Source organism: Pelophylax lessonae (genome assembly GCF_965119305.1).
Source record: "Pelophylax lessonae genome assembly, chromosome: 3".
Taxonomy (NCBI): domain Eukaryota; kingdom Metazoa; phylum Chordata; class Amphibia; order Anura; family Ranidae; genus Pelophylax; species Pelophylax lessonae.
This window is the reverse complement of record NC_138770.1, coordinates 541,105,501-541,120,600: the sequence shown is the minus strand read 5'-3', so window position 1 is coordinate 541,120,600 and position 15,100 is coordinate 541,105,501. Positions and strand designations below refer to the sequence as shown.

The window sequence follows — 15,100 nt, the reverse complement described above, 5'->3', positions numbered from 1 at the left end:
TTGTGTAGCCCTGCAAACATTTGTTCATGACTTAAGGCTACATCTGTTTACACTTGGAGGTTGGTTTATTTTTATTGTTTTAAGTTATTTTCTGTCCAATTTTGGTGTTAAAATACTTTCAAAGTTTCAATAAAAGTGTGGTTATATTTATTTTATTGGCTTGTAGTTTTTCATTTCAGATTCATTAAATTCAAGTCTAATATTGATAGAACTTATTTAAAATCATTTGGGGAAAAAAGTCATTTTCGGTTTCGGTTTCGGTTTTCGGCCAAGGGCATCCTGAATTTTCGGTTTCGGTTTCGGCCCAGAATTTTCATTTCGGTGCATCCCTAATGTCAACAATTCTGTGTTTTTCTGTCAGTATGGGGTGCTATGTGTACATTCATGAGGAAGAAGAATGAACTTAAATGATTTTAGCAAATGGCTGCAATATAACAAAGAGTGAAAAATTTAAGGGGGTCTGAATACTTTCCGTACCCACTGTATGACACTCTTTAGGGACCCACTTACCTCAGAAGCAAGTGTAATACAGAGTTAAACAGGCTGCTGATGTGCGCTATATAGCAGCGATGCAACTCATTGTCATGGGGCATTGCACCATTTACCTTTTCTTGTAACTTTATGGAATACAGTGCAAATGAGCGCTTAGGATTAGAAAAATGGAGGACAAAAGTTATAATGCAATTACCAATTAGTGAGTTTTGTCACGTTTCACTGGCTAGAATTTTAATTTGCTATACTTATGTCACTTTAAAGACGCCATGATTGGGTCTTGCAAGGTTTTCTGCTAGTAAACTGTAGACGCTTTGTTGTTATACTGACAAGAATCTGAGAGGTCCCTCGTTTGGTATTGTTATTTAGGTTACATGTAGCCTGAAGCTATTCTAGTATTTGGAATTTTCGTGCAGTTGAAAATATGAAAATTATTTCTAATTACAGTTACTAGATTGTGACTTTGTGACATCTGAATTTAGAGCAATATTTTTCCTTTTATGAGCTACTTGAGCTGTCCCTACTGATGAATGTACTTTCCCTCTGACACTTATCAGCATTCCGTTGTAATAATATGACACATAGGTAATTACAGTGCCATGTAAAATATCCACTGGCATGCTTTGGACGCATTGACTATGTTCACCTTTAATGGAAACTAGATTTTGGTTCCTAAAAATGCATAACTAATCCTTTTTTTTACTAAAATGACAAGCCAGTTGAACAAAGAGAATCCTGAGAAAATGTATTCTTTTTTGCAAAATTGACAGCTGTTATGGAAAGTGAGAAGGTGACTAGGGACCTGTGTGGAAGAACTTTTACAAGTCTTGACTTTACAAGTCAATGCAATAGCAGTGCAGCTTAGGGCCCTTGCTTATGTGGATGCAGCGTCTCGAAGTCTATGACAGGCTATGGCTGAACGGTGTTGAGCGTTGTATTGAGTGGGACCCATGTTTAGAGCCTTATGCATTCAGGGAAGAATGCACAGAACACAAGTTAGGACACACAGCAGCTTGACAGCCCATGTGCAAAGGGCCTTAGAGGGTAGGCATTAACGGTCTGGAGGAGGTAAAGTGCAGGTCAAATGCACCTACCTGCTAATGAACTCTGAATGTTCTCAAAAGCCTCTCAAATGCAAACCCAAGGCCCATCTTCACAGGCCCAAGGTGTCAACGGAGGCTGAAAGAAGATGGTTTTAGTCCCCAAAGTTTAGAGCAAACTGAATATACTGAAAGACTTGGGCAGGAGGTAAGAGATGGAAGAAGTCACAGCTCTGCAAGATTCTCAACTGGCTATTTAACTTTTTTTTTTTTAACTATAATAGTGGAAAAGGCTATTACTAATTCACCCTGATTACAATAACATGCTCCCCTTCTGTTTTTTAGATGTAGTCCTGGAAAAAGCCATGCACAAGTGTATATTAAAGCCACTGAAAGGATATATACAAAACATGCTAAAGAACTTCCGTACTGCAGACGGTTCTTGGAGGCAGCTGAAGGAGAACCTGTTATTGGTAAAACAGAGGACCCCTCAGGAGCTGGGGGTTCTCACTCCAACCCCAGAATCTGTAGATGTGGAAAAGATCAAAGTCAAGTTGTACACCATGCAGAAAATGTACTCTCCAGAAAAGAAAGTGATGCTGCTACTTAGAATCTGCAAACTCATCTATACGTGCATGGAGAATAACTCAGGTACATCAGAACTGGTAGTAATGAACAAGGAGTCGTGTTGTGATACATCTGTGGAAATATTTTTGCTGCATACATACATACACACACACACCTATACCCGAGGAGTAACCACTGACAGCAAATTTAGGGAGCATTCTTCTCAGGGACCATCACACTAATGTTTTAAGACCTGGGAAGATAAAATAACTATTATCAGGGGTTCCCTGATATTGTAAAGGTATTGCAAGGATTCTTCTTTGTGAAAAAAAAAGTGGAGAAAGGCTGATTGAGAGTAATTTTCATAGCACAGCACAAAATATCATTACTTTTGCACTCAGAACCAACATATAGCCATAGCAAAAAAAAAGCTAGATCTTTAAGTGCTATGGTTTGTAAGGGACACCTATGATGTTTTTTACTTAAACGGCTCAAAAATACTTTATCATAGACATAATAATCATATTTGATGGATGTATGTTTGGGCCAAGAGGGGAAATTAACACCTGTGCTACCCACCTTTTGGTTTTGCAACATTGTTATAGTTGTAATAACTCACTGGGGGAGATTTACTAAAAGTGGTGCAAAGAAAATGTGGTGCAGCTGTGTATAGTAACCAATCAGCTTCTAACTTCAGCTTGTTTAATTACGCTTTGAAAATAAAACCTAGAAGCTGATTGGTTACTAAGCTGCACCAGATTCTGTGTGCACCACTTTTAGTTAATCTCCACCATTATCTATTTTATCCATTCGTTTTAGCACATCTGGTACTTTCTCCAACTTACCTAATGGTTACTGAATTGAACCCTTTTTGGCCAACCTTGCCAGTGCCCTGCAAAATTTCCCTCTCCTTTGTGTCACAGTGATGAAGTGAGTGAAATCTGCCTATTGGGAACACACACAACAAGGAAAATCTGATTTCTATATTGTTCCTTCCCTACTTTGTTTAAAATAAAAAAAAAAACTCATGTTAGATTGTGGCTTACATTTTAAAAAAATCGTGTGAAATTATATATATATATATATATGTACACACACTGAATATGCTCTTTTTACTGTTGCTTTTCGGGCCTGCATTCTAATGCAGCCATTAGTGTGCGCTGTGGAGCACGCAGCACTGATGCGTTGATTACAGCATATCAGACTGTTTACTTTTTTAACTTTATTGGTTTGTTACAAAATTATATTCTATTCATGTTTATAAGTGCGTAGTGACACGCTGCCATGAAAAAAAAGTGCATGTCCTACCACAGTGCAGTGGTATGAATTGCACAAATAGTACATAATTTACCTTGTCCATGTGTTGGTCCTGCGCTGGGCAAGGCTACCCAATACAGACCAACTTACCAGGAGTGAATAGGCTCTTAAACCATACAGCCTGGGGAAGATATGAAAATGTTCATAAAATGACATTGATCATCTTACATTGCACAGTATATAACATGATCTTCTCTTCCTGCTTAGATTTAATTATATTTATTCTGTCTTATAGGGAGGATGTATGGAGCAGATGATTTTTTGCCAGTTCTAACGTATGTCATCGCTCAATGTGACATGCTGGAAATTGACACTGAAATTGAGTACATGATGGAGTTGTTGGACCCAGCTCTACTGCACGGAGAAGGTAGGATTTGCTTTTAAGCCTTTCAATAAAGCAGTAGTGTGAAAAGAGTAATAAATAGAGCTTCTGCTTCATCATTAAAGTTGTAGTGTGTTAAAGGATATTCTGCAAGCTGCAGTTTTATCTTGCAGTAGGACTCCTTTACTGCACCCAACACTGTGAAGCACATGTAGGCTCTTCATCTATCTGGTTTAGGAGCAGAGTTGTATAAAGTACTCGAAACCCATACTTGAGTAAAAGTACAAGGGCTCGATCAAAAAGTGACTTGAGTAGAAGTGGAAGTGCTCGATCAAAAAGTGACTTGAGTAAAAGTACAAGTGCTCGATCAAAAAGTGACTTGAGTAGAAGTACTAAAGTATTCAACATTTTTTGTACTTAAGTATTGCAAGTAGTTTTTTAAAAAAAATTGCTACTCAAGTACTGAAAATAAAAGTACCAGTAGTTTTGAAAAAAAAAAAATGCTACTCAAGTACTGAAAGTAAAAGTACCAGTACTGTGTTATGTAGTTATTAAAGAAAGAAGTCAAAAGTTTGAACATCATATTGTTTTTTTATTATTTCAAATGCAGCTTTTATTTATACATACAGTAGCTTTTATTTTCGTATGCGCTGATAATACACATGTTTTGAGCTTCATGAAACCTGCCATCTACTGTTCTGGCAGTGGTAATTTTTATAATTGTAAGGAGTAACTATGCAGCACAAAAAAAAAATATCAGAGTAGAAGTATTGAAATCATTGAAAAAATGTAGTGAAGTAAAAGTGGAAGTAGGAGAAAAAAATTCTACTCTAGGAAAGTACAGACACCGCCTTTCGGTACTTAAGTACAGTAGTGAAATAGTTCTACTTAGTTACTATACATCTCTGTTTAGGAGTGATGTTGTATAAACAGGCTTGTTCTATACACCGGAGAAATGAAAGATCAACTCTCAGCAGTAACTCACCCAGCGTACTTGAACTCTATGGGTTAATAGACATGGAGGTTTCACATTTATTTGACTTTCCTTTGCAGTGATTCCAAATGGCCAATGTTAATGTTGTGTTCACCACTCCTATTTATAGCTCCCCTGGTTAAACATTCTCACGCATGAGATCATTTTAAAAGCTGGTTTGCTTTAGTGTACATTACTTATATGTAAAAAAAGGATCACAGCGACTGGGGAAATCGGGGATAAATACTCATGACTGCCTCTTGTTTGTAACATTATGATTGATCCCCATAATTCTCAAAGACAACTGATGTTTACTGAAAGAGCCTGGCCTGCTGGGAGATATGTAAGGATATTGCCTGCTTATAGATCACCCTGGAAAATATGCAAATGAAGACATCTTGTCTTGAAGTTTTGCTTTCCCCATCCCTCTTATACCTCACTATTGGTCAATAGTGGTGTTTGCGAGGGGGCTAGGCCAAACATAACTTTTGTTTCTGAAGTTATTATATACATATTAGAGCATCCAGGGAATGCAGGTTTCCATGTTGTACTATAATTTTGTGAACATTTATGCATCTTTAGATGCCTGCTTTGGCATTTGCCAGCAAATGTATAGTAAACCCTGAAATACCAAACCAATAAAAGAAGTTCCATTTGTAATCTCTTCCCTGGAGCCAACTGCTGGCTTGGACTTCAAATGCCTACAGACCTTAGAGAACATTCATACAGTCTGACCATTTATGGCTGCATTGGGAGCAATAAAATAGTTCAGGATAGAAACTGCGGACACAGGGGGTATATCTTCCACACATTTTGGATGTGTGTCTGTCCGGGTTCTGGACTGAAGTTTTTGACCTACTATCCCAAATCCTCCAGGTATCCATACCGCTAGACCCAGGTATGGCTCTATTGAACCTTAACTTGGATAACCTCCCCCCCCTTCGAGAAGAACTGCTCTTCACATTTTCCTTGCAGCAAAATTGACCATAGCGAGGAGGTGGAAATCTCCACTTCCTCCTCCGCTAAGGGAAGTGATCGAACTCGTTCATACGCACTATACGTACGAGAAAACGTTGGCCACAACTAATGACGACCTGACTAAAATACACAAAAACTGGCAACTCTGGACTACCAACCACCCTACTTAGTCATGACAAGCTCTGATTATCTTTGATGCTTGGGTACTTTGACTACTGATGTACTTTGATAGTCCTGCATATGGTATTGGTGGATCTAATGCATGTATACTCCTTGTCCTATTTGGTTCCCCCCCCCCCTTTTCTCTCTCCCTTTCCCCCCTTACATTCTGCCCTTCCTAACCCTTCCCTTCGAGTGTTCTGCCTCAACCACCTGGGGCCTTTAACCTGAACTTACTGCTTTTTACAACTGTTGGCATGTAGATGGGTATTGGTTACGTCCTGCCTTCCTCCCAGGGCACAGTTTGTTCCCCTTGGGGTGCCCTGGGAGGATTGTCAGAACCGTTATAGTTAGATCTATATATCTGTTCTCCCATTCTATGTCGCCATGTTACTAGTGATTATTGCGACCCCAAGTACTTTATACTTTGTACTCATTTGTACTATTATTCTTTAACCAGTTGGTTGTTTATGTTTGTTATGCTTATAAAGCTCAATAAAAACCATTGAAACAGTAAAATAGTTCAGGATTAAAAAAAACAAAAAAAAAACAATTATACTCAACTAGGTGGATGCAGTATAGATCCGATGCTGCATCTGTTTCCTGCCGGCTCTTCAGTGACAACTGAGTGTTCAAACACCGCTGATCTCTAATTTCTGCCCTTCTGCTCTAAGCAGAAAGCTTTGACTGCCAGTCAGCAACTCTCTGCTCTCCCCTCCAGCGCTTACTGGAGTGCCGGACTGTGGAGGGGGCAGGAGGGGCTGGATCAGGTTCTCAGCAGATCTCTAAGAGGCTGAGCCAGCTGCCAATCCAGTCATGTGGGTGGATCCCGACTGTAAAGTCAGGATCTTTCCTGAGCCTGGACCAGCTGTGTGGTGTCAGCCAAAAGCAGGCTTTAGCCCACTGTCAGCTAAAACTGGGTCATAGGAGTGCAGAACAAATTGCACTCCTGTGATCCATAGGAAAAGTTTGGCCAAAAAAGCTTTGGCCATACTTCTCCTTTAAATACATATTTTTATAAACCTCTCCACAACCCTGACTCTGGGAAAATTGATTGGTCAAGATGGATATAGTATGAGATATCTAGTGCCTGCAGCGTATTCCCCATTCTTTCATAGTACAAACATGGAAGCTTAGCTGATGTGATCTTAGACCACAATAGGGTCAAATCTGACAAAGACAGCATTTACTTACACTAATAATGTACAGTATACTAAAATAAATGTAATGCAGATAGTTGGTACAGTTCTATATGGGAATTGCACCATTTGCTCATAGTTATAGTTATGTTACTACATTTCATAATAATGCAAATACTTATTGTTAACGTGAATGTAGCCTAAGATTGCTTAGTACATACAGTTTAAACATTGAACAAAACATCAGGCCTAATGTTCTCTCCTCCATTTGAAGAGATCTGTAAATTCTGGCTTAAAAACTTGTTAATGTTCAGCATTTTTCAATTTGGAAATGACGGAGGTTCTTTGTGTCTCTACCTGTCACACAACGGTTTAGCACCTAAAATATGGCTATGTAAACCATTACGTCGTCCTGTACTGCTACCATGAAGAGAGAGGCTGTGTAACCTCTTTTTTTTTTTTTTTTTTTTTTTTTTTTTTTACCGTGGAACATTATTCTCTACAGCTGATTTTCCATTACAGAATTCCTATGTTATTATGGTCAAGTTTAGCTAAATAGTTCCATCCTGTTGAGAGAGTGGTATGCCTTAGATAACCAGAGGGGACCTCCTCCTCCCTTCCTGAAACTGTCCACCCCATGCCTGCAAATAGAAACAGTGCTGTGACATGGGCCTGATAACCCGAGATAACTAACATAAAGAAGAGACAGATAGGATGTAAATATGTATACAGGCAAAGCTCTTTTGAAGTAAAATAACAGATTATATAGACATGCCAGACACTTCAAATACTTACCGTATTGATGTCTCGTTGGTATGTTTAAAACAAGTTGTGATGTTTTTACGAAAAGAAACTTGAAAGCAACTTGAATTGAATAGTGGCCATCTCTAGATACTTGCTGGGTGAGATTACTTTGAGTTCTGGACAACCCTAAAACCCAGGGAAATATGTTAAGTTGACCACACACATTACAAACTTACCATACAACCCCTTTTAGATCTACAAACAACAAAATGCTGCCCAATTGGATACAAATTTAATGGATAGTTTGAATAGGCCCTTATATAACATAGTTTTGGTAAATCTTGATTGTACAGCCAGACTTTAATGCGTATGGTGGGCTTTATACAAGATAGGAACATCAAGTAGTAAGTTAGTGATTGGCTCTGTTTATTGGGCATCTCACCTGATCAGTAGGGCCACCATTGCAGTAATGAGCCATTACAAAGGTGCTGGATGGGACTCGGCTAACCACAAACCTCCTGGATTAGGTTGGTGCTTGATTGCTATGCAAACAAGTTCTACCCTTTCCTTAAGAAACACTGTTGCTTTGTCTGTGCTATATAGATATAATACGTTCAGGAAAATGGTATTGAACCAGCCATTTATGAAAAGCGTCATAAAGCACATAGATGCACTTTTTCCTAAAATTGTACCAGTCAGCCAATCATACATACATACATACATACATACATACATACATACAGGCTTGCTCTATGACTTTTCCATTTCCAAGATGATCATATGTGCTTCTCAATTCACTAGGAATTGCTCATAAATTAATGATATCACTACACCTACACTATAGGAAATATTGGTTTAGACATCACAATTGCCGTCCCAGTAGCACATGGGTAACAAGGTTTGTTCTAACTAAAAAAAAAAATAGTCATATTGTTAGCTGTACATTTACATGGTATGCTTGTTTTCCCTTAGGAGGCTATTACTTGACAAGTGCATATGGGGCACTTTCCTTGATAAAGAACTTTCAGGAAGAGCAAGCAGCTCGATTGTTAAATTCGGAGACCAGAGACACATTAAAGCAATGGCACAAGAGGAGAACTACAAACAGGACTATTCCATCCATTGATGACTTCCAGGTAATATTAACCCATTAGACCTATTATATTAAATTGGAACTTCAACCATTGTTTAATTTGTTCAATCTATGTGTTCCTATTGGTGGGAGATTTCCCTGCACATCCTGTGTGGTTATCAAGAGAGAAAGCACACAGTGATAACACCACTTTTTTAATAGAATGGACAAGGCTTAGAACCTCTTTTTTTTTTTTTTTTAGTGTAGGATTTTTTGCTGTCTGTGTCTTTTGTTGGGAAGATTCATCTAATTTCCTGTTTAATCACCACCAGGAAATGAGGAAAAAAAACCCATTTAGGGACATAGACAATAATATAACCTAGCACACGCTCAAACCCAGGGGTCTCAAGCTAGCGGCCCTCCAGCTGTTGCGGAACTACAAGTCCCATCATGCCTCTGTCCTTAGGAGTCATGCTTGTAACTGTCAGCCTTGCAATGCCTCATGGGAATTGTAGTTCTGCAACAGCTGGAGGGCCACCAGTTTGAGACCCCTACTCTAACCCTTCCCTACATTACACAAAATTTGGAGATCTGAGACTAAAGCTGACCATATATTTTACAATCTGATTAAACAATAGCCTATATATTTACCAACAACTCTGAAATTCAGGAGCCTACCTGATTTGATATACAGAGAATACAGTATATTCTCACAATAAGTTGTTCTTGGTAATCTTAAATTAGATCGCTGTCAAATTACAGCCTGTATGGCCAACTTCTGGAAGTTTAAAGTGATTGTAAAACTTTATTTTTTTAATAAAAAAGCAAACATCTCATACTTACCTGTGCTGTGCAATGGTTTTGCACAGAGCAGCCCTGATCCTCCTCTTCTGGGGCCTCCCCACTGGCACTCCTGGCTTCTCCTCCTCTGTGGGGACGAGTGCCCCCATAGAAAGCCACTTTCTTTAGGGGCACTCATGCGGGCTCACTCCTGAGCCACCCTGTCTGTATCTATTGACACAGACAATGCAGCCCCACTCCCTTATCACATAATTTGATTGACCGCAGCTGGAGCCAATGCGATATCCCGCTGATATCAATGTGCCCTGTGAGGAGCAGAAAGAGCTGCTGCTCTCATGCACGACAGTGGAGCGAGAATGGGCTTAGGTGTGTATTAAGGGATTGAAGGTAATGTAACACAAAATGTTTTTCACTTTACTGCATAGAATGGATTATGGTAAAAAAAAATCTTTAGGCTTTAGAACCACTTTAAGAGTGCAGTCATTATATCACTTGCCAGTTTTCCTATTAGTGATGTCCTGCATATTTAATAAATTATAGTCAATACATATAATATATTATTAAATGGGTGTGCATTGATCAATACAGCCTGCTAATTTCCTGTGTCAGATGTCCTTTGGTATGTAAAACTATCCACTGCATAGAGATGATGTGTAGTCATATATCTAAACACAGCAAAACTGCCAGGCATCAATAAAAACAATAGCAGGACTGGATTACCTGTAGATAGCTTTAAAAAAAGCACGTATGCAATAAAATCTGAACTACCACTTAAGGGGGCATGATACTTTATGTGCCCTACACACTCTAATAGATTCTTTGGCCAGTTCTTGCCCACTTGAGCTTGACCTACGCTCTAATAGATTCTTTGACCAGTACTTGCACACTTGAGCTTGACCTACGCTCTAATAGATTCTTTGACCAGTACTTGCACACTTGAGCTTGACCTACATTCTAATAGATTCTTTGGCCAGTACTTGCACACTTGAGATTGACCTACGCTCTAATAGATTCTTTGACCAGTACTTGCACACTTGAGCTTGACCTACGCTCTAATAGATTCTTTGGCCAGAAATTGCACACTTGAGCTTGACCTACGTTCTAATAGATTCTTTGGCCAGTACTTGCACACTTGAGATTGACCTACGCTCTAATAGATTCTTTGACCAGTACTTGCACACTTGAGCTTGACCTACATTCTAATAGATTCTTTGGCCAGTACTTGCCCACTTGAGCTTGACCTACGCTCTAATAGATTCTTTGGCCAGTACTTGCACACTTGAGATTGACCTACGCTTTAATAGATTCTTTGACCAGTACTTGCACACTTGAGCTTGACCTACGCTCTAATAGATTCTTTGGCCAGAAATTGCACACTTGAGCTTGACCTACGTTCTAATAGATTCTTTGGCCAGTACTTGCACACTTGAGATTGACCTACGCTCTAATAGATTCTTTGACCAGTACTTGCACACTTGAGCTTGACCTGACAGGCCTTTGCTGGAGCTTCAGGGAAATCTTGTAAAGGCAAAGCAGGAACAGAGCTTTCCTCAACTCAAATACACAAGATATTGAGCAGAATTGGGATATGTGATAGTGGTTGGCTAAAGTTCTATCTTATTGTTTTGATGCCCTCTTAGTATTTGCGCCCTAAAAATAACTCATTTTTTTTCATGTTGAGGGAACATCAGCTGGAAATGGTCACCTTTAGCTGGTGGCTTTCCTCTCCTAGAAAAGAGTGATCAGCAGTTAGTGGCAGCTATGTAGTATATATTATTTTTAATACTGTGGAATATCCTTTATTGTAAACCATTACATATACCCAGTGAAGTGACTGGCCTCAGGTGATACACAGAGATGAAACAAATCCTCCTACATAAGTTGTACCTGTCTATGTGCAGTCTTCTCTTCTCCACAGCCGTTCAAAGTACAGGCGTTTAAAGCTTGTCTGAAAGTTCAGAAAAAAGGGGGCGGAGAGCTGAAGTTACACACTGCAGAGTTCAGTGAGGAGAGCTCTGAGAGCTGATTGGAGGGAAGAGACACACCCCCTTCACACAGCACACAGGAACAGAGCTGATGGAGATTCCTCCGCTGTCACCATTTTTCTCTTGGTGTAAGGAAAAATTGTCGGAAGTGATTCATGCTGATAGCAGAGGAATGAAGCAGCAGACAAAAGTGACACTTATTGTTCCCAACTGAGACAAGTACACACTATAGAGGGATATGCTTCGTTCATATTTCATGTCTGAGGTTTACAAGCACTTTAAGTGACTTTATAAAAGAAAAGTTTTTTTTTGTGCTTTAGTCTTAATCATAGGTAGATTTGTACTTTCTACCTCCCTGGGCCAGCTGTCTTGTGCTGCTTTTCTCTGGCCCCAGTCAACTGTCATCTTACTCTGCTAACAGTTCCTTTCTAAATGCACAAGCCCAAAGTGAATGAACATTAAAGCGGAGTTCCACCCAAAAGTGGAACTTCCGTTTTAGGTAGTAATAACCCCCTGACATGCCACATTTGGCATGTCATTTTTTTTTTGGGGGGGGGGGAGCGGGTACCTAGTTTTGACAGGTACCCGCTCCCACTTCCGCTCGGAGCACCGCGGCACCCTGAACAGAAGTTCTCCTCTCCCCCTCCCACCCTGCAATCTTCTGGGACATGTCAGAGGTCCCAGAAGATTGCCGGCCAATCAAGATGCGCAGCACAACTCGCGCATGTGCAGTGCGTACCCCGCTGTGAAGCCGCAAACTGTCACAGCCGGGTGCCCACACCAGTGATGCCGGCGCCGCCGAGACCAGAGGGAAGAGGATCGAGGCTTCGGGCGGCCGCATCGCTGGACCGTGGGACAGGTGAGTGAAAAGGCTGGAACTCCGCTTTAAGTACAGTATTTCTGGAACAAAAGTGCACTATGTAGGGACAGAAACTAAAAGTACCCATCTGATTTATACTGCCAGGCAGGGTGCCATTATAGAATCTTTTATTATACACAGCAATGTGTTAGTGACAGTCAGCAATATGATATGTGATGTCCATGCAGAACTGTGGTCCTTGTCTAAATGTAATTCAGTAACGTTCTGTGTTCCTTTTTTTTTCCCTTTTACAGAATTATTTAAGGGTTGCCCTTCAAGAAGTGGATAGTGGCTGCACCGGCAAGACACTTATTGTTAGGCCTTACACCACGACAGAAGACGTCTGCATGATGTGTGCAAAGCGGTTTAACATCAAGGACTCAGAAAATTATGGCCTCTTCCTTTACATTGATGAAACTTGGCAGCAGCTCAGTGAAGACACATACCCACAGAAAATTAAAGCTGAACTTCACAGTCGACCAAACCTCCAAGTCTTTCATTTTGTATACAAACGCATCAATAACAACCCTCAGGGGCTCATCAACTATAATGATGACAATGATGAGAATGATGAAGATGAAGATGCAGATTTCTGAGAGCAGACACCTTGGCTGATTTGGCACTCAGAATGGCAGTCCGTCAGAGTGATTGCAAACTATGGACAGAATATTGCTTTTTTGGGCATTCTGTGTACTCTTTTACTCCTGTAAAAAAAATGTACAGAAGTCAGGATGTGGAGAAGTACTGACTGTGCATTGCGACAGGCTTTTCTCCCGAAATATCACTTTGAGACGTGAAAGAGAGAAGCAATCCCCTACCTAGAGGACATGGCTTTTAGTCACATGCAGTATGGCATTAGTATTTGATGTTTCAAATTGAAAAGTAACAGTGTGAAGGACCACAAAATCTTCCCATGCATCTTTTTTATTTTATCAAACGGGTTTTTGTTTTTTTTCACAGTTACGTTTATGGGAAATAACTACACCATTTGTCAGCACTGAAATTTTCTATAAAACACGCATTGTAAGACTTGTCTTGGTGGTGAGAATTAGGCATGATTTTTTTTTTTTTTTCTTGTATTATGTATATAACATGTATTTTTACAATTTACTTTTTTTATAAGCAGCTATTTTTATTATGAGTCGTAAACATTTTTAGTGTTTAGGTCATGGTAAAATGGCTAAATATAATAAATTTGGTGTTATCACTAGACAAAACTAGCTGACATGGGTTCTATAACACCTTACTCCAAAATTATTCAGACTGTTGTGTCATAACGCTTAGGACAAAACGTTACCGTTCTAGCAGCTTTTTCATGTACAACACCACACTTTGTTCAGGTAGATTGGACGCAGTGCTGAAAGAAAATGCTTATTAATGCACGTGGAGGTGTGAAGGGGCCCTCAAACCTCTCTCCAGCTTTCTTTACTCAAGATGTAAATCAACTCCAAGGAATGTAGTTGAACTGAGCAAGAATTCTACGTGAGTTCTAGTGTTTATTAGAGTACTCAGAAATTATCTATTAACAGATTTGGTGGGCACCAGTGTTTATAGCAGGGTTTCTCAACTAGCGTTCCTCCATGGTTAGCTAGGGGTTCCTGGAGCAGTGAGCAATTACTGCCTCTCAGATAAGTTCCCAAATTCTTCCCAGTGACCATCGCACCTGGTATCATGAGTTGTAGATATAATAATTTTAGAAAGGTATTTCAGGGGTTCCTCTGTGTTGAAAAGATTGAGAAAAGGTTGGTCTTTAGTATAGATAGGTGTTCTTTAAATTTTAAATTGCTCTTGCACTTCTCTTTGATTTGAAATAGTTTTAAGCCTAGGTTGCCCTAAAACAAAGCAAAAAAAAAATTGGCACAAAGGATGTGACTTGCCTACAGTGGGATATGTCCCGTGTGCAGCTGTGTGCTCCTTTTACTGAATTATTTCTTCTGCGAAAGCCCACCCCTGTCACCCTTGCCACCCCTGTCACCCTTGCCACCCCTGTTGTTGTAATCTTTTAATGTGGCATGGGTTTATAGAACTAAGGGGTCATAGGCACTTATTAAAGAGGAAGTAAACTCTCCCCCTCCTATGCTGCTTTTCTGTTAGACCATTATATTAAATTCTTCTAACACATTGTACTATATAATTTAGCCTAAATCGCATGTTCCTTACTGTGTTTAAGAAGTTTATCAATTAGTTTCTCCCAGGATAGGTCAGCGCCATATTTAGTCTTGTTTTCCGTGTCCGTAGTATGCAATACTTCCGCCCTTTTCTGTACCCCTTGCTGTAATCTCATGCACGCGCGATCATTTCGCACCCAAGCCTCCTTCTAGTTCCTGAGGTTGGGAATGTAATCTCGCGGTATTGGAGCCCAGTGGTCATGGCACACTGCTCAATGGACTATAAGCACAAAGAGCGTGCCGCGAATCGCGGGATATATGCGCATGTGCCGGTGACGTCATTACAGATAAATGGACGGATTACAAGCAAACTGAGCAAGTAAGGTGAGATCTGAAGACAGCAATCAATAGTGCTTTTTATTCAGATTTGTATGTGCTAAAGTGATGAGAGAGAGTTTACTTCCACTTTAAGAGAGCCCAACTTCGTTTGCCTTTTCCGCTACACTGCTGCATTCATAAAAGTTGTTATAGCACAATCTATGAA

General features: G+C 39.9%; 1 protein-coding gene across 4 annotated transcripts in view; it reads left to right on the top strand.

Moving 5' to 3' along the window:
- The window catches only part of RIN2 (Ras and Rab interactor 2), a 332,660-nt gene extending 319,445 nt beyond the window's left edge, over positions 1-13,215 (top strand). For all 4 annotated transcript variants that reach the window (XM_082251626.1, XM_082251625.1, XM_082251628.1 and 1 more), the window contains exons 9-12: positions 1,878-2,183; positions 3,652-3,783; positions 8,704-8,867; positions 12,703-13,215. In XM_082251626.1, the coding sequence (XP_082107752.1) occupies positions 1,878-2,183; positions 3,652-3,783; positions 8,704-8,867; positions 12,703-13,044 (944 nt within the window). In that variant the 3' untranslated portion in view covers positions 13,045-13,215. The remainder of the gene's footprint in view (positions 1-1,877; positions 2,184-3,651; positions 3,784-8,703; positions 8,868-12,702) is intronic.
- The last annotated feature ends 1,885 nt before the right edge of the window (positions 13,216-15,100 follow it).